We start from the raw sequence: 23547 nt of genomic DNA, 5'->3' as shown, positions 1-23547 counted from the left end.
TCCTCTCATTCTCAATTCCTTCCTTCCTTCTTCCTTCTTATTTCCTTCCTTCCTCTCATTCTCATTTCTTTCTTTCCTTCCTTCCTTCCTCTCATTCTCATTTACTTTCTTTCATCCGCCCTTCTTCCTTCTACATTCTCATTTTCTTCCTTCCTTCCCCATTCTCAATTCCTTCCTTCCTTCTCATTTCTTTCCTTCCTCATTCTCATTTTCTTCCTTCCTTCTTTCTTTCCTTCCTTCCTCTCATTCTCAATTCCTTCCTTCTTCCTTCTCGTTCCCTTCCTTCCTTCTTCCTTCTCATTTCTTTCTTTCCTTCCTTCTTCTCATTCTCATTTCCTTCCTTCCTCATTCTCATTCAACTTCCTTCCTTCCTTCCTTCTTTCTTTCTTTTTCTTTCCTTCCTTTCCTTCCTTTCATTTCTTTCCTCCCTCCCTCCCCCCCTTCCTTCCCTCTCTCCATCCCTCCCTCCATCCCTTTCCCCTTTCCTTCTCCTCCCTGAAGGCAGCTCCCACCAGTTCTTCAATGGGGAGGAACTTTATTGCACTCTGTAACAAGCAGAACGAAGTGAAACAAGAAAAAGTTTCCAACCTTTAGTCACAACTCCAACCACACGGTGCTGGTCCATTTCCACGAAAGCTTCCAAGCCCCAAGGGAGGCAGGCAGGCCCGCTCTTCATCCGGAACAGCCGGGGAGAGAGCTTGGACCCCAAATTCACTTCAGAGCCCCCCTTTTTTCCCCTTCTTCCAGGACGGCGCTGTGAAGCGGTGTTCAACGGCTGCCAGAACAGGCCCTGCAAGAACGGGGGCAGCTGCGCCGTGGCCAGCAACACCAAACAGGGCTACATCTGCAAGTGTCCTCTGGTACGTGGCCGGCACGTGTTTGGTCAGAAGGCAAGAGGGGGGAGGGGGTCTCAAGCAGGACACTGAAGTCCCCCCTTCTTCACACCCGGATGGCTCCTGGCCTGGAGCTTTGCCCCCGCCCCCTCCAGTCCGGGAGCTCCTTCCTTCCCTCCCTCCTGAGCGCCGTCTTCTTCCCCTCTCAGGGCTTGGATGGCGCCACGTGTGAAAACCACCTGCACAGCTGCGGGATGCTACGCTGCCTGAACGGTGGCACCTGCCTTCCCACCTCCAGGCAGCCCAGGTGCCTCTGCACACCGGGTTTCACTGGTCCCGAGTGCCAGTTCCCCTCGCACAGCCCATGCCACTCGGGCCCCTGCTACAACGAGGGCACCTGCCAATTCACCCCGGAGCCGCCCCACTACCGCTGCCTTTGCCCCGTCAACTTCAACGGCCTCAACTGCCACATCCTGGACTTTGAATTCCCGGGGGGGCCCGGCCAGGACATCACCCCTCCCCTGGTGGAGGAGAAGTGCGAAATCCCTGGCTGCCCCAGCCTGGCCGGCAACAAGATCTGTGACACCAAATGCAACAATCACGCCTGCGGTTGGGACGGCGGGGACTGTTCGCTCAACTTCAACGACCCCTGGAAGAATTGCACCCAGGCCCTGCAGTGCTGGAACTACTTCAACGACGGGAAATGTGACGTCCAGTGCAACAACAGCGGCTGCCTCTACGACGGCTTTGACTGCCAGAAGGTCGAGCTGCAGTGCAAGTAAGTGGCCGGGCCACGGTGGCCAGCGCGGGGCGTCCCTCCCCTCTGTTCCGCTGGGCTCAGCTGGTTGAAAGGGGCTTTGCTTCCTTGTATAATTTAGAATAACAGAGTTGTTAGAATAACAGTGTTGGAGCATTCACAACTTCTGGAGACAAGTTCTTCCGCTGAGTAATTGTTCTTACGGTCAGGAAATAGAATAGAATAGAATCTGGAAGGGATCTAAGAGGTCTTCTAGTCCAGCCCCCTGCCCAGGCAGGAAACCCTACACCACTTCAAGGAGCCAAGGTGGCGCAGTGGTTAAATGCAGCACTGCAAGCTACTGCTAGATCAGCAGGTCAGCGGTTCAAATCTCACCGGCTCAGGGTTGACTCAGCCTTCCATCCTTCCGAGGTGGGTAAAATGAGGACCCAGATTGTTGGGGGCAATATGCTGACTCTCTGTAAACCGCTTAGAGAGGCCTGAAAGGCCTATGAAGCGGTATATAAGTCTACTGCTATTGCTATTGCTTCAGACAAAGGGTTATCCAACATCTTCTTAAAAACCTCCAGCATTGGAGCATTCACAACTTCTGGAGGCAACTTGTGTGTTTTCTGTAACTTTTCTGTGTTTAACATTTTTATAGCGCTGTAAAGTATTGTAAAATACAAAATACAAAAAAATAAATAGAAAAGCTGTGGGGGGGGGGAAGTGGGGGGAAGAGAAGTGAGGAAAGAAAAGAAGACGAAGCATAGACTTCTGATTCTCTCTGTTGCAGTAAAATAAGGCATTAACATCAAATCACAACTTTTTGCTTCTTGGTATGACCCACCACGGTTTTTAAATCTCTTTTCACTCAAAAGTTTCAAGCTTTTTCGTTGTCCTGTGCCTCCACCCCCATTGTGTTCATTGCAAATTTTGAAACGCCCCCCCCCCTTTCTTGGCCACCAATGATGAAACAGGGTGCAGATACAGTATAGGTGGTACCTTGCTCAATAGTAGTAACTGAGAGGGATCTTGGAGTCCTAGTGGACAACCATTGAAATAGGAGCCAGCAGCTGCCAAAATCAACACAGTTCTAGGCTGCATAAACAGAAGGATAGAATCAAGATCATGTGAAGTGTTGGTACCACATTATAATATCTTGGTAAGGCCACACTTGGAATACTGCAAGTGTTCCAAGTGTGGCCTTACACGATATAAAAAAGATATGGAAACTCTAGAAAGAGTGCAGAGAAGAGCAACAAAGAGGATTAGGGGACTGGCGGCTAAAACATGAAGAAGGGTTGCAGGAACTGGATATGTCTAGTTTAATAGAAAGAAGCACTAGGGGAGACATGATAGCAGTGTTCCAGTATCTCAGGGGTTGCCACAAAGACGAGAGAGTCAAACTATTCTCCAAAGCAGAACAGGGCAGAACAAGAAGCAATGGGTGGAAACTAATCAAGGAGAGAAGCAACTTAGAACTAAGGATGAATTTCCTGACAGTGAGAACAATTAACCAGTGGAACAACTTGCCTCCGGAAGTTGTGAATGCTCCAACACTGGAAGTTTTTAAGAAGATGTTGGATAGCCATTTGTCTGAAACGGTATAGGGTTTCCTGCCTAGGCCAGGGGTTGGACTAGAAGACCTCCAAGGTTCCTTCCAACTGTTACTCTACTCTGCTCTGCTCTGCTCTGCTCTGCTCTGCTCTAGTCTGCTCTACTCTATTCTGCATTCTACTCTTCCCTACTCTAATTCTCTTCTCTTCCACTTTCCTTCTCTTCTCCTCGGGTGTGACAGCAGACGGCCTGGGTGTGTCCAGATGACCTCTGACCTTGAAAGGGTCCCATGGGCCTCACTTGTTTCTCCCTCCATCTTGGCAGCCCTCTCTATGACCAGTACTGCAAGGACCACTTTTCCGATGGCAACTGTGACAAGGGCTGCAACAGTGCCGAGTGCGAGTGGGACGGCCTCGACTGCGCCAACCACGTGCCCGAGAGGCTGGCCGACGGGACGCTGGTGGTGGTGGTGCTCATCAACCCTGATACCCTGAGGAACAACTCACTGAACTTCCTGCGGGAGCTCAGCCGGGTCCTGCACACCAACGTGGTCTTCAAGAGGGACGCCAAGGGCGAGTCCATGATCTTCCCGTATTTTGGGAACCCGGAAGAACTGAAGAAGCACCGCATCAGGAGGGCGCTGGGCGGCTGGCCGGACGTGTCTGAAATGGTGCTCAGCGTGAAGGAAGCCGTCCACTCGAGGCTCAGCCGGAGGCCAAAGAGAGAGCTGGACCAGGTGGAAATCTACGGGTAAGCAGGAGTGAACTGAGGTGACTACGGCGTGTGTGTGTGTGTGTGTGTGTGTTTAGAGGTCATTGAGACCCAGGCATAAAGTGTTGAGGGACTTTGCGTTGCGTTGCGTAGCCCTGCCCATTTGGAAGAACAAAACTAGCTGAGCCTGATCAGTTGGGGTGAATAGAAGTTGGGACCAGAGAGAGGAATATTCTAATATCCAAGGAAATTCTCAGTCATCCAGGTTTTTTTTTTTAAGAGGCAACTGGATTTCCTTGTGTTTTTTTCTTTTGAAGACGTTTCCCTTCTCATCCAAGAAGCTTTTTCAGTTCTCTCTGACTTCCCCACAGAGTGGAAGGATTCATACTCCTTGCAGAGAGCTGGTCATTGGCATCCTTTTAGAGGGTCATCGAAGCACTTGGAGGTTTATCTACATGGCTACATGAATCTCTACAGACTTTTAGCTAAACAATTTGAGATGAACGTCCTTGGAATGGGGTGGGAGGAGGAATGAATTTCCAGAGGAGAAGATTGCAGATGACAGGAACCATTTGCACCACTCAGGTGACCCTCCTGAGGACACAGATAAGCCTCCAGGTGGCCTCAAGGACCCTCTCAAAGGATGCCAAGGGCCAGCTGTCTGCAAGGAATATAAATCTTTCCCTACCATCCAGTCAGAGCTGGAGAAGCTTCTTGGAGGAGAAGGGAAACGTCTTCAAAGGAAAACCGGAAAGTCCAGTTGCCTCCTGAAAAAGCCCCTTTGGGAACCTCCTAGGAGAAAAGCCCAAGGGCCAGTGCTGAATACCTCTTACTCAGCACAGCCCATTTGATCCTCCACTTAAGCCCCAAATTTCCATTGCTAAGCGAGGATGTTAAGTGAGTTTTGCCCCATTTGATGTCCTTTTATGTCGCAGTTGTTAAGTGAATCACAGCAGTTGTTAAATTAGTAAGATGGTTGTTAAATGGATCTGATTCCCCTTTTGACTTTGCTTGTTAGAAAATGGCAAAAGGGATCCCGGGATCCCAGGACAATACAACCGTCATAAATATGAACCACGCTGGCTACCAAGGGCCTGCATTTTAATCATGCGACTTTAAACGGTCATTAAACGAACCGTCGTAAGTCCGGCAGAGCTGGGTCAGGCTGCCGTTGGATTCCTGTCAAGCCGCCCTGGCATCGAGTCCTTGCGCTGAAGGGCGGAGAGGGTCTCCTTCCAGCTGGAATCATCATCATCTCCATTTAACAGCCCCATAATCCCTTGCGGGACGGAGTCTAGGCAACAGAATGCAGCTAGAGCGTTTACTGGCCAGATGCCCTTCCCGTTGCCAATGTGGAGTTCTATTCAGCAGATATATTCTCAATGTGCCCAGGGAGAGAGAAATATCTGCCTCTACTTAGGATTGAACTCAGGAGCCTCCTGATTGTAAGGCAAGAGCTCCACCTCTGGGCAGATGCACCACTCCTCCTTCCCACTGGGATGGTCCTGCTTATGTCTGCGCGTTCTCCCTTCCCCCAACCTGCAGGTCCATCGTTCACCTGGAAATCGACAACCGCCAATGCATCCAAGCCTCCTCCCAGTGCTTCCAAAGCGCCAACGACGTGGCGGCATTCCTGGGCGCCTTGGCCTCCAGCGGCAACTTGGACATTCCCTACAAGATCGAAGCCGTGAAAAGTAAGAGGTTCTGACCCAAACACCACAAACCCCCTGAAGTCAACCGATTCCTTTGTTAGGAGCTCCAGCAAAAAGTTTTATCTCACAGGCTAATGGAAGATGAATAGATGATGTCTGCCACACCTATTCATCTCCACCCGCTGCCTTTGATCCCGCAGTAGATTTCCACTGCTCTCCTCTCCTCTGCCTTCTGTGCATCCATGTGTCAGCTGTTCCTCCTCTTCCTCATCAGCCACCTCCAGACCTGGAGGCTGATTCCCACATTTCCTCCTCCTCCTCCTCCTCCTCCTCCTCCTCTGATCCAGCTGCTGGAGGGGCCGGTGGCCAATAGGCCACAACCAAAGCAGACTCCTAGTGGGACTCGCCTGGAAAGCCACTGAGCGGGGGGGGGGGGGGGGGAGGGAAGGTTGTGACGCCAATCAGGAAAAGGCGAGAGGTACATTTGTAAGGGCACTAGGGAATATAAGGCAAAGATATTGATGATTTAAGGTGTGTACACTGTACCTGTGTGTGCGTGGGAGTGTCCCCTTTGCAAAGCAGTAAATAAAATTGCCATTGTTTTCTCTTGGGAATGTTGCCTGGTGATGGTTTATTGCCAAACTAGGCAACAAATCCCACACCAATTCTTTCCCCTCTCTAAACGTACAACCACAATGGGAAACCACAATTTCTTTCCTAAATTGTTGCGGTCACGAGCCAAGTTGTGTGCCTCATTATATAAGGTTGTCAAGTGAATCACCAACATCATTAAGCAAATCACCCGGTCATTAAGCGAATCAGGCTGTGATTAAGCAACTTCCCCACCGGATGCTTTTGGCCTGAAATTGGCAAAAAAGGGGCTAGAAATTGAGATCACGTGACCACAGAATGTTGCACCGGTCATAATACGAGCTGGTTACCAAGGGACCAAATTGTGATCCCGTGACCTCAGGGATGTTGCGATCTGTTAATCTGTTAAAGCAGTGTAATTTGGGGTAATTTTCCCACCAGTTTCCCAATAACAAAACTTGTTTGGTTTCTAATCTTACAGGATGTGAGCAGGCCGATGTTCCGCAGCATTGCCATTGACATGCGGACTTCAACTCCCAGAATCCCCTAGCTGCCCATGCTAGCTGGGAAATTCTGGGAGTTGAAATCCACAGTTCTTCAAATTAGCAAGGTTGAAAAATAGTGGATTAAGTTAATAATGGATTTTATAGTTTGGGGCTAATTCCGCCAGATGCAGCTCAATATGTTTCTTGAGTCAAAAGACAGGCCCCAAATACACATATGTGCCCTGCATGCGTAATGTACGACATACAAGCCCATTCTAAACCATGCGCCCCCCCTCCCCCCAAAGCTGTAAAATACTCAAAAATTGCAGGGAAGAGTCCCTCATATGCAATGAATTGAATGCCTTTTAACAAGAAAGTCCCGTTCCCTTGCTGTTTGTGGGAGTGGGGGGAGTCAAGTTTTGTCCCCCCTCTGGAATTTATTTCAAAATAATTATTATTAGGAAGGGAGGGAGGGAGAGGGGGGGAAGCTGCTCCAGACCTTGTAATCGATCCGTGACATGTGAAGAGCTGAAGTGAGCGCCTCTCAAATCCTCCTCAATCCTTTGGACTTAACCGCTCAATGTTGGATCCAATGATTTGAAATGAGCTAATCCTTTTTCTCCTAAAGGAATGAAAGCTATTTTTTCCTCCCCCCCACCTCCTCCTCCTCCTCCCCCCCCTCCTAGGGAGCTGGATAGAGAGAGGGGGGGGACGAGTGATGGGTCTGCTTGGACCTCAGTTCGCCCGTCCTCCTACTGGGGTGCACCTTCCCGCCGTCTCATCCTGGTCCTCTTGGCTTTTTGCATCCCAGGTGAAACAACAGATTCCCCCAGGAGCAACCAGTGGTATCCTATGTATGTGGTGGTACCTTCCCTCTTCCTGCTCTGCTGCATCGGCATCGGTGTTTTGGCAACTCGCAAGCGGCGCAGGGAACATGGGCAGCTCTGGTTCCCCGAAGGCTTCAAAGTGACCGAGTCCAGTAAGAAGAAGCGCCGGGAGCCACTGGGAGAGGATTCCGTGGGGCTGAAGTGAGTACTCCCCCCCCCCGTTTTTCCCCTTGCAGGGATCTTGGGACAGAGGTTGGGATCTTGGGACCTGATCCTTTGACCAATCATTCGCTCTCTGTCTGGTTCCCGCAAATAGCATAGTCTCGATGGGGCTGAAGAGGGTTGATTTGTTTAGAGAACTTTTTTTTAAAAAGCACATGAAGTGAGCACGGCAGTGGTGGCTCATTAACCCCAATTTAGCGTATCGAAAGGAACACACCATGGCGGGATTTTTCATGTTTGCGGCATGCCAGCTTTGACTTCCATTTATCAAAAGAGAACCCAGCTGGGACAGATCTTTCATTTATTCATTTAGAAATTTTACATTGCCGGCCACTCGCACTCAAGGCAAGGACATTAAAAACACCATATCAAAGAAATAATAATAAAATAGTACGTTATTTACGTTACGTTTCCAAGCATTTTGCATTTTGGCTTCCTACCCAGGGGAAATAGAGACCACCAATAGTTTTCTGCCCCCCTGTGGGACAAATAGTAGGAAATGCACCGGGGCCGCCTTCTTGGCCCTGGGTGGAGGGCATCCGTTGGAAGCGGTGTGTGGGTGTATCATTGATTTGTGCTTTGCTTTGACTTCATTTCCTCTCAGTGGGGGCCATGCGTAAATTTCAAGAGGTCTTTGAACAGGGGTGGGCTCAAAAATCTCAGCTTTATTTCCACTGGCTTCTAAGTAGACTTCAGTTTTTCATTCACGAATGATCGCAGGTGGCAAAGTAATTGGTTATATTTTATGGTTCTCTCAGGCTCTCCACATTAGCTTCTATCTTTTTCAAGTGTCTACAGAAACACATATATTATTTGATATTTTTAACACCTGACCACCATTCGTAAGACGGCATACGTGCATTTTATGTTATGTATTTTTAGTACATTCTCCTGAAAAAAATCGTCCAATGATAGTACATTTTTTAAAAGCAAGGTTTTTTTTAAAGGAGAGAAAAAGGTTTTACAAGATCCCCAAAAGGGTCAATTTGTTGAAGGTGATGAATGAAACTTTTTTATTGTCCAGCTCATAACTCTGGAGGGAGCATTCAGCATTTACACAAATAGACCGATTTTGTGTAACAAACTGAGAATATACACAAGGGCATCGCCCAAACTGCTCCGTTTCTAGAACGTCTGACATTCTGGGTCTTCATTTTAATTCCTTGCTGTTTTTTAAAAAAAACTTAGTTTGACTTCCGTAGAAAGTCTCCAAAACTACTGAATTTTAGGAAGTTGGGGGTCGAAATGCTAGAATAATGGGAATAGCAATAGCAATAGCAGTTAGACTTATATACCGCTTCATAGGGCTTTCAGCCCTCTCTAAGTGGTTTACAGAGTCAGCATATCGCCCCCAACAACAATCCGGGTCCTCATTTTACCCACCTCGGAAGGATGGAAGGCTGAGTCAACCCTGAGCCGGTGAGATTTGAACAGCCGAACTGCAGAACTGCAGTCAGCTGAAGTAGCCTGCAGTGCTGCATTTAACCACTGCGCCACCTCGGCTCTTTTTATTTCGTTTGTCTAGTCGTCTTTACTCCACTTCGTTTTGTGAAGAGCAATTGCAATTTGTCAGCCGACTGTTTCCCCCCGTGGATTTAATTCCTTGCCCATTTCTTCCCCCCCCCCCCGGCTGTTTCCCCCAACCCTTTGTCCTCCAGACCCCTGAAAAATGCTTCGAATGGGACTCTGATGGACGACAACCAGAACGAGTGGGGAGACGAAGAGACGCTCCACACCAAGAAATTCCGAGTAAGCTCCCCAGGGATGCTTGGCTTCTGGCCAGATTTTTTTTTTCTTTCTATCTGCTTCTCATTCCGTCTGGATTTTGGGCACTTGGGATTTCTGTCAAAGAAGACGAGAATTTCATAGAAGCAGCGTGCAATTCGCCTGTGATATATATTACAGCTTAATGCAGTGACTAACGCTGTCCCTGCCTTACTAAAACCTGACCAAGGACGACACTGGAGCCTGATTAATTCTTGCGAATTCTTCACCGATGGCTTAAAGGACCCCCCTTCCATGGTGCAGCTCTCTGCCCCATTTTCTGCAGCCTAGGGGGCTGGGCAGGAGTGTGTTCTGACCCAGCTCCCCAAACACCATAAACCCTCTGAAGTTAATTCAAAGATTCCTTTATAAGGAGCGCCGGCAAAAAGTTTCTCTCTCAACGCAGGCTAACAAGTCCATCCTTCTGCAAGATGAATAGTTTCAGGAAGCTCTCTAAACATCTGCAGACCCCACAGCTTTTTTATTTTTTTTATTTTTTATTTTCATAACAAATAACCACATGCATACTATTACATAGCCAACATCATGTTGTATTATTAAATGTTTACATCAATTCATCTTACCCCAATTACGATTATTGGCTCTCCTGCTCTCCATACACCATATTTGTGCCTTATTCGTCACTTCCTTCTCCCTCTCTCCTCCCCCTCCCTACCTCCTTTCTTCCCTCTGTCATCCTTCTCTACTTCCCCTTCCTCTCTCCTTCTCTCTCCCCTTCCCACTCCTTTCTCTCCTCCTCTTCCCCCTCACCCCCTCTCTCCTATCCCTCTCCTCTACGCCACACTCTTCATCTCATTTGCTTGGTGTATTTCAGCTTCTTAGCTCCATTTTATGTTGATGGTATTTATCATTCCTTTTCAACATACATATTTAATTTTTAACATATATCTTCCTCCTTTTATTAAAAGAAATAGAACAAAAAAGTATACATATATAGTCATTGTACCCCACAGCTTTATGGATCGATTTCAAACATCCAGAAACCACTTCTTCAACCCTATGATTCTTCTTTTTCTTCCTCCTCCTCTGTCTCCTTCTTTCTCCAGTTTTCCCCTAGATGTCAGGCCACCCAATTACACAAAACCAACATCTAAGTAATCGGTTCGAATCTCTGCTCTCTAAAGGCGTAGCTCCCCACTGGCCTTCCTTTGAGAAGGAGCGTTTTGCAGGAAAGGGGAAGAGAGGCAGCTCTGGGGGGTGGATCTTCCCCTGACGTCTCCCTCCCTCTCTTCCCAGGTAGAGGAACAGGTCATGCTGCCCGATGACCAGACTGACCACCGGCAGTGGACGCAGCAGCACCTGGACGCGGCCGACTTGCGCATTTCCTCCATGGCCCCCACCCCTCCCCAGGGGGAGATCGATGCCGACTGCATGGACGTCAATGTTCGAGGGCCAGGTAGGGCTTTTGGTGCACGAGTGAATGACGGATGGCTGCAAGAGCCAGTCCAGTCCATAGGTCCATAGCCTGGATTCTGGAAAAGATCCCCCCCCCAAGCTCTGGGTGGCCCCAGCCCTGCCTCTTGTTTTTCATTTGTTTTATTGCATTTCCTAGGTTTTTTTATAGCTTTATTGATGAGCCTATAGGTCTCTAGTGACGGCTGGCCTTTTTGTCCTTGCGTGCCCACATCCACCATGCAATGTGCCCAACCCCCCTCTGTGACCCCTCCCCACACATGCACGTGACACCCCCTCACCCCCATGCGCTGTCTTGGGCCTAGCAGGCATCCTTGAAGCCCCCTGAAACCAAACATGGGGAGCGAGGGGACACGCCGCACCTCCCTGTGCTCCCTTTCCGCCTCTCCATGCATATGCCTCCCCCACATATGCGTGCACATCTTCCACACGCAGGGCAGAGACCTGGAAATCAGCCGGTGGGCGGGAGGCGTGCACCTATGCGCGGTGCAGCTGAGCTGGGTGAGGGCTGGCCTGCCTGCAGAGAAGGCTGTGGGTGCCTCCTGTGGCTACGGAGGCCATATCAAAGCACGAGGTTCAAACACCAATGGACTCCTATACAAACAGTTTAAAATAAGAGTAGGACAAAATACCATTGTTGTAGGATAAGATACAATACAAATTAATACATAAATATGTTAAATAGAATAAAGTGACATAAAGTTATATTTCGGTGTCACCCTTGCAATCTACCCCAATCTCTCCCACGTATGCAAATCTCAACCGAACCGTTTCGTTTTAAGGACTGTGCTGTGTTCCATGTTATTTTCAGGCTCACATAAATTATGTTGCGTTTCCTAAAGCACAATCTAAATGAAGATAAAAGACAGCATGGAAACAGGGAAGGAGGGAAAGAATAATGAAGGGGCAACGACCAACTTTTTTCAGCCCAGCAGAATAAAAATTTCAAAGCCTCAACGTTTTATTTTTACATACTTAGTGTATACTAGCCATTTCTGTAACAACAAATCTATCTAATCAGAACATCCTAAAGCCAAACTTTCAAAGTCCAGAAGGCGTCTCTAAGCAGGAAGAAAAATAGATGTATTGTTTTTTTATTATTGAAAGAGTTGATTTGCCCATATCCGCCTCTTCCACCCAGCCATCCTTCCATTTCGGGGACTAATATCTCTTTCCATTTCTGCGCATAAAGAATTCTTCCTGCTGTCAGCCTCTAGAAAAAAAAATACCACATTCTTTGTCCCGCAATCCAACCCTGCCTGTCTTTCAAAAGACCTCCAAAGACCTTGGAGAGGGTCAGGAGCCCCTTTTAATTATATCAACAGTCTTCCCAGTGTTGATGTTTTAATTGCTTTATTAATTGCTGATAACTCGTTGTTGCCTGGGTATTTATTTATGGGGGGAAATGTCCGGACCAGTGGTGGGTTTCAAATTTTTTTAGAACCTCTTCTGTAGGTGTGGCCTGCTTTGTGGGAGTGGCTTGCCAACCATGTGACTGGGTGGGAGTGGCTTTCCAGCCATGTGTCTGGGTAGGAGTGGCTTGCCAGCCATATGACTCGGTGGGCGCGGCCAACTTGTAAAATGTGGTGAAACTTGCTTAGCAACTAAAATGTTGGCTCAGGAACTCTGGCATTGAAGTGTGCAAGTCTTAAAGCTGTCAAGTTACAAGACCATTGCACCCTCAACCCTTTAGAAAAAAACCCCAGGGGTGTTCAAACTTGATAGCTTTAAGACTTGTGGACCTCAACTCCCAGAATTCCTCCTCCAGTCATGTTGGCTCAGAAACTCTGGCATTTGAAGCACACAAGTCTTAAAGCTGTCAAGTTACAAGACCCTTGCACCCCTAACCCTTTAGAAAAAAAACCCCAGAGGTGTTCAAACTTGACAGCTTTAAGACATGCGGAACTAGATGGGTGGAAATGCCAGCGTTCCAAATATCATCCAGAATTAAATCAGAGTTCAAGGCAGATCTTTCCTCAAGGTTCCCATTTAATAAGAGAGACATGTTGGCACATTTGTGCAAAACTCGAATCTGAAAGCTTCCTGGGATTCCCATCCAGTTGAAAGTTCATGATCTTGTCCCCACACCCACAAGTCCACCCCATGGTCCAATCTTCCACTGCCAGACTGGCATTTCCACCCATCTAGTTCCGGTCGGGTGCAGAGGTGCGGAGACAAAGGGTGACTTTGGGCTTCTGGAAAGGAATGTTTTATTTTGACAACACTTTCTACAATTCTACTCCTTACTATTCCCCCTCCCAATTACCCCACTAACGAAACAGCATAGTAAAGAGAGAGAGAGTGTGGCAGGCCAAAGATCCTAAAAGGAATATGACTGCAGGCTTGACAGCAGTAGCCATGAGGTGACCCCACTCGCCTCCTCCTGCACCTCAAAAATAATAAGACCTCCCCGGAAATAAGGCCCAGCACTTATTTCAGGGGTCAAAAGAAAATAAGCCCTTTCTTATTTTGGGGGAAACACGGTATGATGTCACCCATGTTGCTCACCATCTGTGGACTTCAACTCCCAGATTCCCCAGCCGACTTGTCCCTCAGGCTGTTTGGTTGACAGCTCCCTCTTTCTGCCTTTTCAGATGGATTCACCCCTCTGATGATCGCCTCCTGCAGCGGCGGAGGGCTGGAGACGGGCAACAGTGAGGAAGAGGAGGACACCCCGGCCGTCATTTCGGATTTCATCTACCAGGGAGCCAACCTGCACAGCCAAACGGATCGCACGGGGGAGACGGCTCTTCACCTGGCCGCCCGTTATGCCCGCTCGGATGCGGCCAAGCGGCTGCTGGAAGCTAGCGCCGACGCCAACGTCCAGGACCATATGGGCAAGACGCCCCTCCACGCAGCTGTGTCTGCAGATGCTCAGGGCGTTTTTCAGGTGAGGATGGTGCAGAGTCTCAAACTGGCAGACATTGTTCTGAGCTAGGCTTCCCCAGAAAGCAGGAGGCAGAGTCCTGGTCTCAATAAAACCCCTTTTATAAACGAATGTTAATTCCTCTCATTCCCATTCAGCCAAGGCCTGGCAAACAGTCTTTCAAAGGAGTATTTATGACCACAGACCTTATCTATCTTGGAAAGCTGCCATGTAAATATTTTCCAAACGAGGTGCCATGAAAGAAGAGATTGGGCACAGAGTCTCTGAGATTCACGGACAGATCTTCACACTCCTGAAACACCTAACGAACAAATTGTTTCCTGCAAAAGCCCACTCCTCTTATTCCCTATGGGAGGGGCCATTCACCGTCCACCTGTGACTTTACTCTCAAGTCGACCTTAATTTCTGACCTGTTCTCTTCTGGCAGCTCTGTGCATGCGCCCACTGGGAACAGGCTCCAGCTGTTCCTCTTCCTCACTCTTGCCTAGCTCCAAAGGCAGCTGAGAACTGCCAGACAGCCTGGGCCCCGTCTGTTCCTCTGACACAGAGCCCTCCTCTGAGCCTTCCCCAGACTCCAGGACTGGCCCATCTTCCTCCCCAACCTCCTCACTGTCTGGATCAGCCAGCAGCCCCACTGGGGGGGGGGGGGGGGGAGCACAACAGGGGTCTCTGCACAAAGGCTGGGTGGAGGGCAGTTTTCATCTCAGCCCTTTCGGCTTCCACTAACCGGGGTGTTTCTTCCCTCCCCCATAACAGATCCTGATCCGGAACAGGGCCACCGACTTGGATGCGCGCATGAATGACGGGACCACGCCCCTGATTTTGGCCGCCCGCTTGGCGGTGGAAGGCATGCTGGAAGATCTCATCAGCTGCCATGCTGATGTGAACGCTGTGGATGACCTAGGTAGCTATGGGTCCCCGAGACTCCCCTGAGCGGCCTGCCGAAGGAGGCTGCGGAACGGCCTACTTACCGCCTCCCCTCTCCCTTTTTCCCCTCCAGGGAAGTCGGCCCTGCACTGGGCGGCCGCTGTGAACAATGTGGACGCTGCCCTGGCGCTGCTGAAGAACGGGGCCAACAAGGACATGCAGAACAACAAGGTGAGTGGGGGGCCCTGCGAGAGACCCCCGACTTAATGGAACTGCCCTGGCTCACTTCCTCTCTCTCCCCCCAACACCTCCCCGCAAAGGTTTTTGGGGGGAGGGAAAATGGCCATGGGTCTCCAGATGGGAGGGAGGGAGGGGCATGAGCTGGACAGAGATGGGCCAATCCAAAGCGGTGAATGGGCACCAGAAGCGTCTCGGGAAGACCCCTCCTTAAGTCCCAGGAGCATTTGGGGGGAGGGGCAGTGTAATGTATTTGTTGCCTTCCTTCTTTGCTTGCTCTTCCTTGGGGGGGGGAGGGGCTGGCCTTAATTCATCAGGATCAATCAATCAGAATAGAGGTAGAAGGGACCTTGGAGGTCATCTAATCCAACCCCCTGCCCAAGCAGGAGAACCTATACCATTTCAGACAGATGGCTGTCCAGTCTCTTCTTAAAATCTCTCCAGTGATGGAGCTCCCACGATTTGTAATGGCAAGCTGTTCCACTGGTTAATTGTCCACACTGTTAGGAAGTTTCATCTTAATTCCAGTTGCTTCTCTCTTTTATTAGTTTCCAACCATTGTTTCTTACCCTGCCCTCTGGTGCTTTGGAGAATAATTTGACACCCTCATATTCCATTCCCATTCCATTTTCTCTTCTCTTCCATTTCTATTCCTATTCTGTTCTATTCCATTTCATTCCATTAAATCTTCTCTTCCCTTTCCTTCCATTCTCTCTTCTCTTTCCTTCTCTTCCCTTCTCTTCCCTTCTCTTCCCTTCCCTTCCCTTTCGTTCCTGTTCTCCCCTATTCCCTATTATCAAATGTACACAAGCAATAGAAAGTCAGTTTGGTAGAGTGATTAAGGCACCAGAATAGAGACAGGAAGGTGGGGAGTTCTAGTCAGGAGGCCAGCTGGGTGACTGTGGCCCCTCGCTCCCTCAGAGCCTTAGAAAGAGCCCCGGGGGTCCCCTGTGGAGTAACCTGCCTCTGAAGGAAATCGCCCACTTGGCCTCACCCAGGGCAAGTCAACAGGGCGGCTAATGGATTCTGGGGAGGGGTCTGAAGTCCTGCTTTCCTGTGTTTTAGGACGAGACCCCCTTGTTCCTGGCGGCCAAAGAAGGCAGCTACGAAACGGCCAAAGTCCTGCTGGACAGCTACGCCAACCGGGACATCACGGATCACATGGACCGCCTGCCCCGGGACGTCGCCCAGGAGCGCATGCACCACGACATTGTCCGCCTCCTGGACGAGTACAACCTGGTGCGGAGCCCACCCTTGCACAACGGGGGGCCTCTGGGGGGCCCCACCCTCTCCCCGCCACTCTGCTCGCCCAGCGGCTACCTGGGCAACCTGAAGCCCGGCCTGCAGGGCAAGAAGGCCCGGAAGCCCAGCGCCAAAGGGCTGAGCTGCAACGGGAAGGAGCCCAAGGGGCTAAAGGCCCCCCGGAAGAAGTCGCAGGAGGTCAAGGGCTGCTTGCTGGACGGCTCCGGCGTCCTCTCACCGGTCGACTCCCTGGAGTCCCCGCATGGCTACATGTCGGACGTGGCCTCCCCTCCCCTGATGACCTCCCCCTTCCAGGCCTCCCCTTCCATGCCCCTCAGCCACCTGCCGGGCATGGCGGACTCCCACCTCAGCATCAGCCAACTCAACCTGGTCAGCAAGGCGGATCTGGGCCTGGGGGCCAGCCAGATGCAGCCCTACGAGCCGGGGCCCCCTCGCCTCTCCCACCTGCCCGCCTCCAGCGCCAGCGCCCTCCTGGGAAGAGCCTCCCTCAACTTCACCGTCAGCGGGAGCCAGTGTGAGTGGCTGAATCGCCTGCAGAACAGCCTGGTGCCCGGGCAGTACAATCCTCTGAGGAGCGCCCTTCCGCAGGGCACCCACCCGGCCAGCCAGGCCCTGCCCCACGGGATGCTGGCGCCCCTACACAATGGCCTCTCTGGCGCCCCTCTGGCTCCCATGATGACCTACCAGGCGGTCCCTGGGGGCCTTCTGCCCACCCACTCCCAGCCACACTTGCTGCAACCCCAGCAGCAGCAGCAGCAGCAGCCCCCACCGCAAGGCCACGGCGGGGCCACGAACACTGCCCCCCAAGTGGGGGCCAGCTTCCTCGGGAACGAGCTGAGCCAGGCGGAGCTGCAGCAGCAGCAAATGAATATCCACTCCATCCTGCCACAGGACACCCAGGTGCTGGCGACTTCCCTGCCCCCCGGCCTGTCCCAGGCCCTGACCACCCCCCAGTTCCTGACTCCGCCTTCCCAGCACAGCTACCCCTCCCCCATGGACCACACACCCAGCCACCCGCTCCAGGGGCCCGACCACCCCTTCCTCACACCCTCGCCGGAGTCTCCGGACCAGTGGTCAAGCTCCTCCCCCCATTCCAACGTCTCGGATTGGTCGGAAGGGATCTCGAGCCCGCCCACCAGCGTGCAGCCTCAGGTGGGGCGCATCCCGGAAGCTTTCAAGTAAAGGGGAGACGGACAGAGCCCCTTGGCTGAACTGGAGAAATCCCCCTTTTTCTTCCTTTTTTTTTAAAAAAAAAATATTTTTGCATACATTGTAAGTTGGAAACGTCACTGCATTCTTCCTCTTTTTTTAGTATTTATTTATGTACTTTTTTCTTTTATGTGAAAACACTGCCGTTTTTTTATTTATATGTTCTGTTAAGAATTTCATGGGCTGCATTTACTATTCCAAGAAATAGAAAAAAATATCTATTAACAGGGACTTTTTTTAATTGACATTTTTTTAAAAGAACAACAACAAACGTTTGTATCGTGCTTTTTTTCTTTTTTCTTTGCCTAGAGAAAGATTCTTCTGTAAAGCTATAAGCAAAAATCCGTAAAACGACCCGTATTTATTGATCAGGATATATGTTTTCCTGTTCATTTTTAAAAACAGAATAAAAAGGGAGAGGGGCAATTTTGTTTCTTAAAAAAATGTACCTATATGAGGAAAAATAATTTAAATATAAGATGATGGTTTATTTTTAAAGAGCGCTTTAAAATATCCACTGGGGGTTGATAATATATAGATGTATAGGCATATTGGCTTTCTACATCTGGGCGCTTCTAAATGTCTTAGGTTCCCTCCCAAAATCCCTAGCCACCGTGGCAGGCGGGGATTCAGGGAAAGCGCATCCGATACCCCCTTGCGCAGCCCAAGGATGTGGGAGAGATGGAAATAGGGCCGTGTTTCTCAGCCTTGGCAACTTTTATTGAGGTCTGTCAACCAATTCAAGCTGAATCCCACCCATTTTCAAGCACGCTGGCTGGGGTGGAAGTCCAAGGCGGAGAAACACGGATAATACAGAGCGTGAATCTTTGTATTAAAGTTTCAGTATTACATACTTTTATCCACCTTTTTTTGCATGAAACCTGAACGTTTTATTTATTTTAAATCTGCCTATGATCAAAAACCAGGATGGGAGGTTTTAAGCTACAAGGGGATTCCAGAGGCTTCTCCCCTCTTGCCCACCCCATAGAGGGCCCCTATGGTTCTTGCCACGTTGAAAGGAAAGGGGGGAAAAATCTGCCCCTGGAATGAGGGTAGAATAAGAAAACTCTGCTCTGCCTTTTTTAACACGGCAAAGCAAAGAAGAAAAGATGTTGAGATAACCATGAAGACAGTTTGAAGCTCCGTTGGGACTCCCGCGTGGGAGCAAGACTGGTTGGCCATGTGTCACCTGGAACCCATCGAGAGAAGGAGGTGACTTTCCATAAGAAGGGAAGATTGGGAATCTCTTTCCTGGCCGTTCCAGTACTTTGCCTTCTGTCGGGCAATGGCTGGTGGTTGACCCAGAGGTTAGGAAGTCCCCAGGTTGGGAAAACTAACGGGGGGCTGGGGGTGGGAATGAGACTTTCCATGGGTTGAAAGTCTCCAGAGGTTCTCGGTCATCCTGGCCATGGCTGTCCCAAGGTGCTTCCCTCCCTCACCCCCCCCCCCAAAAAAGCAACTGGACTTTGTTTTTCCTTGAAGACTTTCACTTGTCATCCAAGAAGCTTCTTCAGTTCTGCTTCCTTAGTAGGAATGGGTGGGTTGGCCCTGAGGAAGCTTCTCAGGTGAGAAGCAAAACGTCTTCAAGGAAAAACAGAGTATGGTGGCCTTAAAAAAAAAAAAGCATCTTTGGGTTTCCCCCCTTCTAGAGACAGGCACTCTAGAGAGAAAATGAAGCCCCCATCAACTGGGTCAATGTCTTGAAGCTGTAGCCCATGTGGATTTAAGATGGTCTCAGATCTGTGTTGTATCCCTCAACAGTCGGGGGGGGGGAGGGAGGCTGGAGAAGACTTCAAATTTGGGGTTTCCAGAAGGGCAGGCGGCAGAGGGAGGGGGCTTGTCCTTAGCAGGCTGGCAGCTGGAAGGAGTCTCGGTTGAAACCCCTAGGAGGTGGCTTAGCAAAACCTTAACCATGGCTTGACCACCGTGGATCAGCTTCCTATCCAATTTCAGAAAGCTAACATCCCTGCATTCAACTGGCGGGAATCCTGCTAATTCCCACAACAGAATTGCCATCAGAAAGCAAGTTTTTGCCCTTCGGCCTCCTCCTGTTTAGGATTGGCGCCTCTTGTTTTTGCGATGGTTGTATCATTTTCTTTTTAGAGAACGGTGAGCTAGCGGGGTGGACAGGTGGAGCAGCTGAATTTGTATACAAATATATATATATACAGTATGCGCCTATGGCAAAGCTAATGTTTTGTAAATATGGAGTCTTTTTTTGTTGTTGTTTTTTTACATAAAACGATATGGCTGGATTTTGTTTAAAAAATCTACGAAAGAAAGAAAGCATTGCACTGGTGGGGGGTGGTTGAAAAATATTGCTCAAGGGGGGAATGAAACAGGCTTAGCCGGCGAGGTTGGAAACCTGGACTTGTGTCCTTTGGAGTAAATGCTACACGAAAGCCTTGGATTTAGTTGTTAGTCGATTAACCATTCAAAACTCACAGTAAGTGTGAGACTCACAGCCTCACACTTGCTGAAAATCACAGAGGTTTGGTGAGCAAAATTTAGGCACTTTGCAACCAGCACATGTGGATGGATGGTTGCAATGTCCTGGGGTGGGGGCACGAAGTCACTATTTGCAGCCTTCCCAGGTGGGCTTCCAACACATCAGTGGGGGAAAGATAGATTCGCTTAAGGACGGTGGCAAAAAAAAAGCAGTAAAATTGGATATAACTCAATGAGCCCATCGCTTTAGGAATGGAAGCTATTCCAGTCCCGATTGTAGTAAGTTGAGAATTGCCTTCAAAGGAACATCCTCTGAGATGCCCAGGTAGGACTGGCTTATAACTGCATTGGCATCTTTGGGCAAGTTCATGAACTGTAATCCTGGGGAAGATGCTCTTCACACTGCAGATGTTGAACTCGCTGGCGCCTTCTTTTGGGGAATCCACCCCAAGCTTCCCTTTTTTTCTCCGGAGACCCCTGGAGAACCTCCTCACCCTTGGGATACAGGAAAGTGCTGGGACGTCTCTACGATGAGTGGCTTTTAACACCCGCCTCTTGGTGTCAAATCTTTTTACGTTTTATAAATTAGACTGTAGTTTATGTCAGAGATGTGGGAGATTAAAAACAAACCTGTAATTAAAAAAGAAACCCATGCAAAAGTGTAGTTTGCAAAAATGATGCCTTTTATTTTATTTTGTTACATGATTTGCAATAAACAATGTCAGTAGGCATTCAGAAGTGTTGGTCGTGGTCTTGCTTTTCATCCAGGTCAGATAGCTTAATTCATGGAAGGAAATGCGTGGAGTCTTTTCCAACACTGGGGGGGGGGGGGGGGGGCTCGTGAAATCCTTCAAAGCATCCATCGGCTTTTAATGACCCCGTAATCCCTTGCATTGGGGTGGAGTCTGGGTAACTGAATGGGGAGTGTTTACTGTCCGGATGCCCTTCCTGTCACCAATGCGGCGTTATATTCAGCAGATAATTCTCATCCTGCCCAGAGAGAGAAACATCTGCCTCTACCTAAGATTTGAACTCACAGCCTCTTGATTGTAATGCAACAGCTCCACCTGTAGGCCACCACACCACTGAAATCTTTAAAAAGCATTTTACGTTCTTATTTCAGTAAGACAAACAATTATTCCTCTCTGTTGATTGTGAGAGCTCATTAAAGCAATATCTTTAATCAGGTGAACCAAAGTTCTACCAAGGAACTACTATGCCCTTTCTAGTTTCCAGAAAACTTAACAATGGAGGTTTGTTGGAGGAAGAAAGAAATAGTTAGGAAAATGCAACTGATCTTAAAATCATCCCACCAGCTTACCTGCAAAATGGAGTGGTGACATCAGCACTTCAGGCATGCAAACTGGAATTTACTCTGGTCCAAATGCATCAGACTGTAATATCTTCCTGGGGGGAAAAATCACAAGTAAATGTAATCCTTTTTTGGAAAAATCCCCAGGTATTAAAAACCAGTGGTTTTCCTCCAAGGGACAATTGGATCTTTTGACCCTGGGAAACGAAAGGGAAATCAATTCACATGTTTACATTAAAAATCAATTCCCGGTACTTTTACAGATACAGCCATGTCATTTTTTTATTACAGCAATACAAAATAGTGGGCCATAACCACCTTCATTAATTTTTCAGTCCAGCCTAATATTCTGAAAGTTACAAAGCCATAGGTTAAAAAATATTAAGATTTGATTTGACCGTAAATGTCAGTCAAGGCCAAATTCAATAAGGTGACCAGTGGTGGGTTTCACATTTTGTTACTACCAGTTCATGGGCACACGCGTGCCTTCCGCACATGTGCCCGGTGTTGGATACATGTGCTTTGCTCACATGCGCATCTTCCACACATGCACCCAGCCTCAAAAACATGCCTAAATAGGATGGCATAGAGCTGGGGTGGGTGGGCGATTTCCCACCCACGATTTCCACTATCGGTTGAATATCACCTCTGAAGGTGACCAAGGAGGCGGAAAAATCAGACCCATGAACTGTTGCAAACTTGCGTACATGGAGTCTAAAGTAAGAAACTTCAAAGCAAAAATGAAATGAAACACATGTTTTCCTAAACCAGGGGTTTCCATCTAGCCTCATCAAGAAGTAAAGACTTTGGCAGATTTTCAATTGCCCTTTTAAAACAACAGGGACAGTCGTCCGTCCATCCCACCCCCACCATATGCCATCAATCTGCTGATTTTAATTCTAATTGGAATCTGAACCTCTGAATTCTCACAGTGCTGTCTAGTTAGTATACACATGTAGTATTATTTCATCATCATTTTAGCTCTTGTCTATCCGCTGCAGGATGAAGGCCTCTCCCGCACATTTCCAACCAATGTGGTCCTGGGCTTTTGCCAATTGGGCCTGCCATACTTGCTGATTTCGTCAATCCATCTTCTTTTAGGTCTCTTTTTATCAAGTGGGATCTATTCACCACCTCGGTCCACTTGCCATCAGTTCTTCTTGCTATGTGACCAGCCCATTTCCATTTTCATTATTTTACTCTCTTGATGATCTAGTTGACTTTTGTTTGTTCTGTATAGGCTGTCCTTTCTATCTTGTCTTGTGATGCTGAGCATGGATTTTCCCATGGCTCTTTGCGACACTCTTAGCTTTTGTATCAATTGCAAGGTTAGTGTCCAGGTTTCACTATGTTAGAATAGGTATTATCATTTATCCTTATTATCTTCTATACCCACCCACCCCCCTTACTGGTATTATAATTATCATTATTCTGTTGCTTTGCATGTACGCTTAGAACTTCTGCACCTGAGACAAATTTCTTGTATGTCTAATCAGACTTGGCCAAATAAAGAATTCAATTCAATTCATCAAATTCAATCAAATTTCAATTCAATTCTAATTCCAATTCCAAATCAATTCAATTCAATTCACATGGCATCCAGTTTTGGTCACCACACTATAAAAAAGATGTTGAGATTCTAGAAAAAGTGCAGAGAAGAGCAACCAGGATGATGAGGGGACTGGAGGCTAAAACATACAATGAACGGTTGCAGGAACTGGGCCTGGCCAGTCTAGGGAAGAGAAGGACCAGGGGAGGCATGATAGCAGTCTTCCAGTATTTGAGGGGCTGCCCCAGAGAGGGGGGGGGGGTCAAGCTATTCTCCAAAGCCTCTGAAGGCCAGAAAAGGAATAATGGATGGAAACTGAACAAGGAGAGATTCAACCTGCAGGGAGGTGGAACCGATTAAGTGGTTCCACCCCAGGTACCTGATGGACCCACTGGGATTTCAAAAGGAGCTTGGGGAGATACCTGACTCTCTTGCCCACAATCCGACAGAGTCCTTGGTCGCCACCTGGAATACAGCAGCTAGACCGGATTGCGCCTTTGCGGCCTCTCCGCAGCAGTGGATCCAGGAGGGCTCCTTGGTTCACCGAGGAACTCCGGGAGATGAAGCGTCAAAAGAGACGTCTAGAGTGACGCTGGAGGGCTAGCAACTCCGAATCCGACCGAACACTACTAAGAGCCTTTATTAGGACTTATTTAGTGGCGATACGGGCGGCAAAATGTGCACATTTTTCCACTCTTATTGCATCCACAGAATCTTGCCCAGCTGCCCTGTTTAGGATAGCCCGCTCCCTCCTGAAAGGGGAGGACACGGGGGATGCCTTACAGGGACGGGCTGAGGAGTTTGCTCAGTTTCTGTCGGACAAAATCTCTCAGATTCGGACAGACTTTGACTCCACTTGGACAGAACCAGCGGAGATGCCGAGGGAGGGTCTTGCTCAGATTTCCTGGAATGAGTTCCAGTTTGTCACCTCTGATGAAGTAGACAAGGCCATGGGAGCAA

The 23547-nt window shown here is 48.9% G+C and overlaps 1 protein-coding gene across 1 annotated transcript in view; it reads left to right on the top strand.

The window, feature by feature from the left end:
• The window catches only part of NOTCH1 (notch receptor 1), a 110829-nt gene extending 90666 nt beyond the window's left edge, over positions 1-20163 (top strand). The window contains 11 exon segments of the mRNA XM_087704507.1: positions 748-860; positions 1043-1611; positions 3454-3879; positions 5386-5534; positions 7380-7596; positions 9276-9366; positions 10639-10798; positions 13410-13705; positions 14459-14606; positions 14703-14800; positions 15872-20163. Coding sequence (XP_087560633.1) covers positions 748-860; positions 1043-1611; positions 3454-3879; positions 5386-5534; positions 7380-7596; positions 9276-9366; positions 10639-10798; positions 13410-13705; positions 14459-14606; positions 14703-14800; positions 15872-17251 — 3647 coding nt within the window. The 3' untranslated portion in view covers positions 17252-20163.
• The last annotated feature ends 3384 nt before the right edge of the window (positions 20164-23547 follow it).

The sequence above is a fragment of the Thamnophis sirtalis genome, unplaced genomic scaffold (genome assembly GCF_051295495.1).
Source record: "Thamnophis sirtalis isolate CommonGarterSnake01/CBP01778 unplaced genomic scaffold, rThaSir2_p1.2 scaffold_2, whole genome shotgun sequence".
Lineage (NCBI taxonomy): Eukaryota > Metazoa > Chordata > Lepidosauria > Squamata > Natricidae > Thamnophis > Thamnophis sirtalis.
The sequence above is the reverse complement of the archived record's forward strand: the minus strand, read 5'-3'. Positions and strand labels throughout refer to the sequence as shown.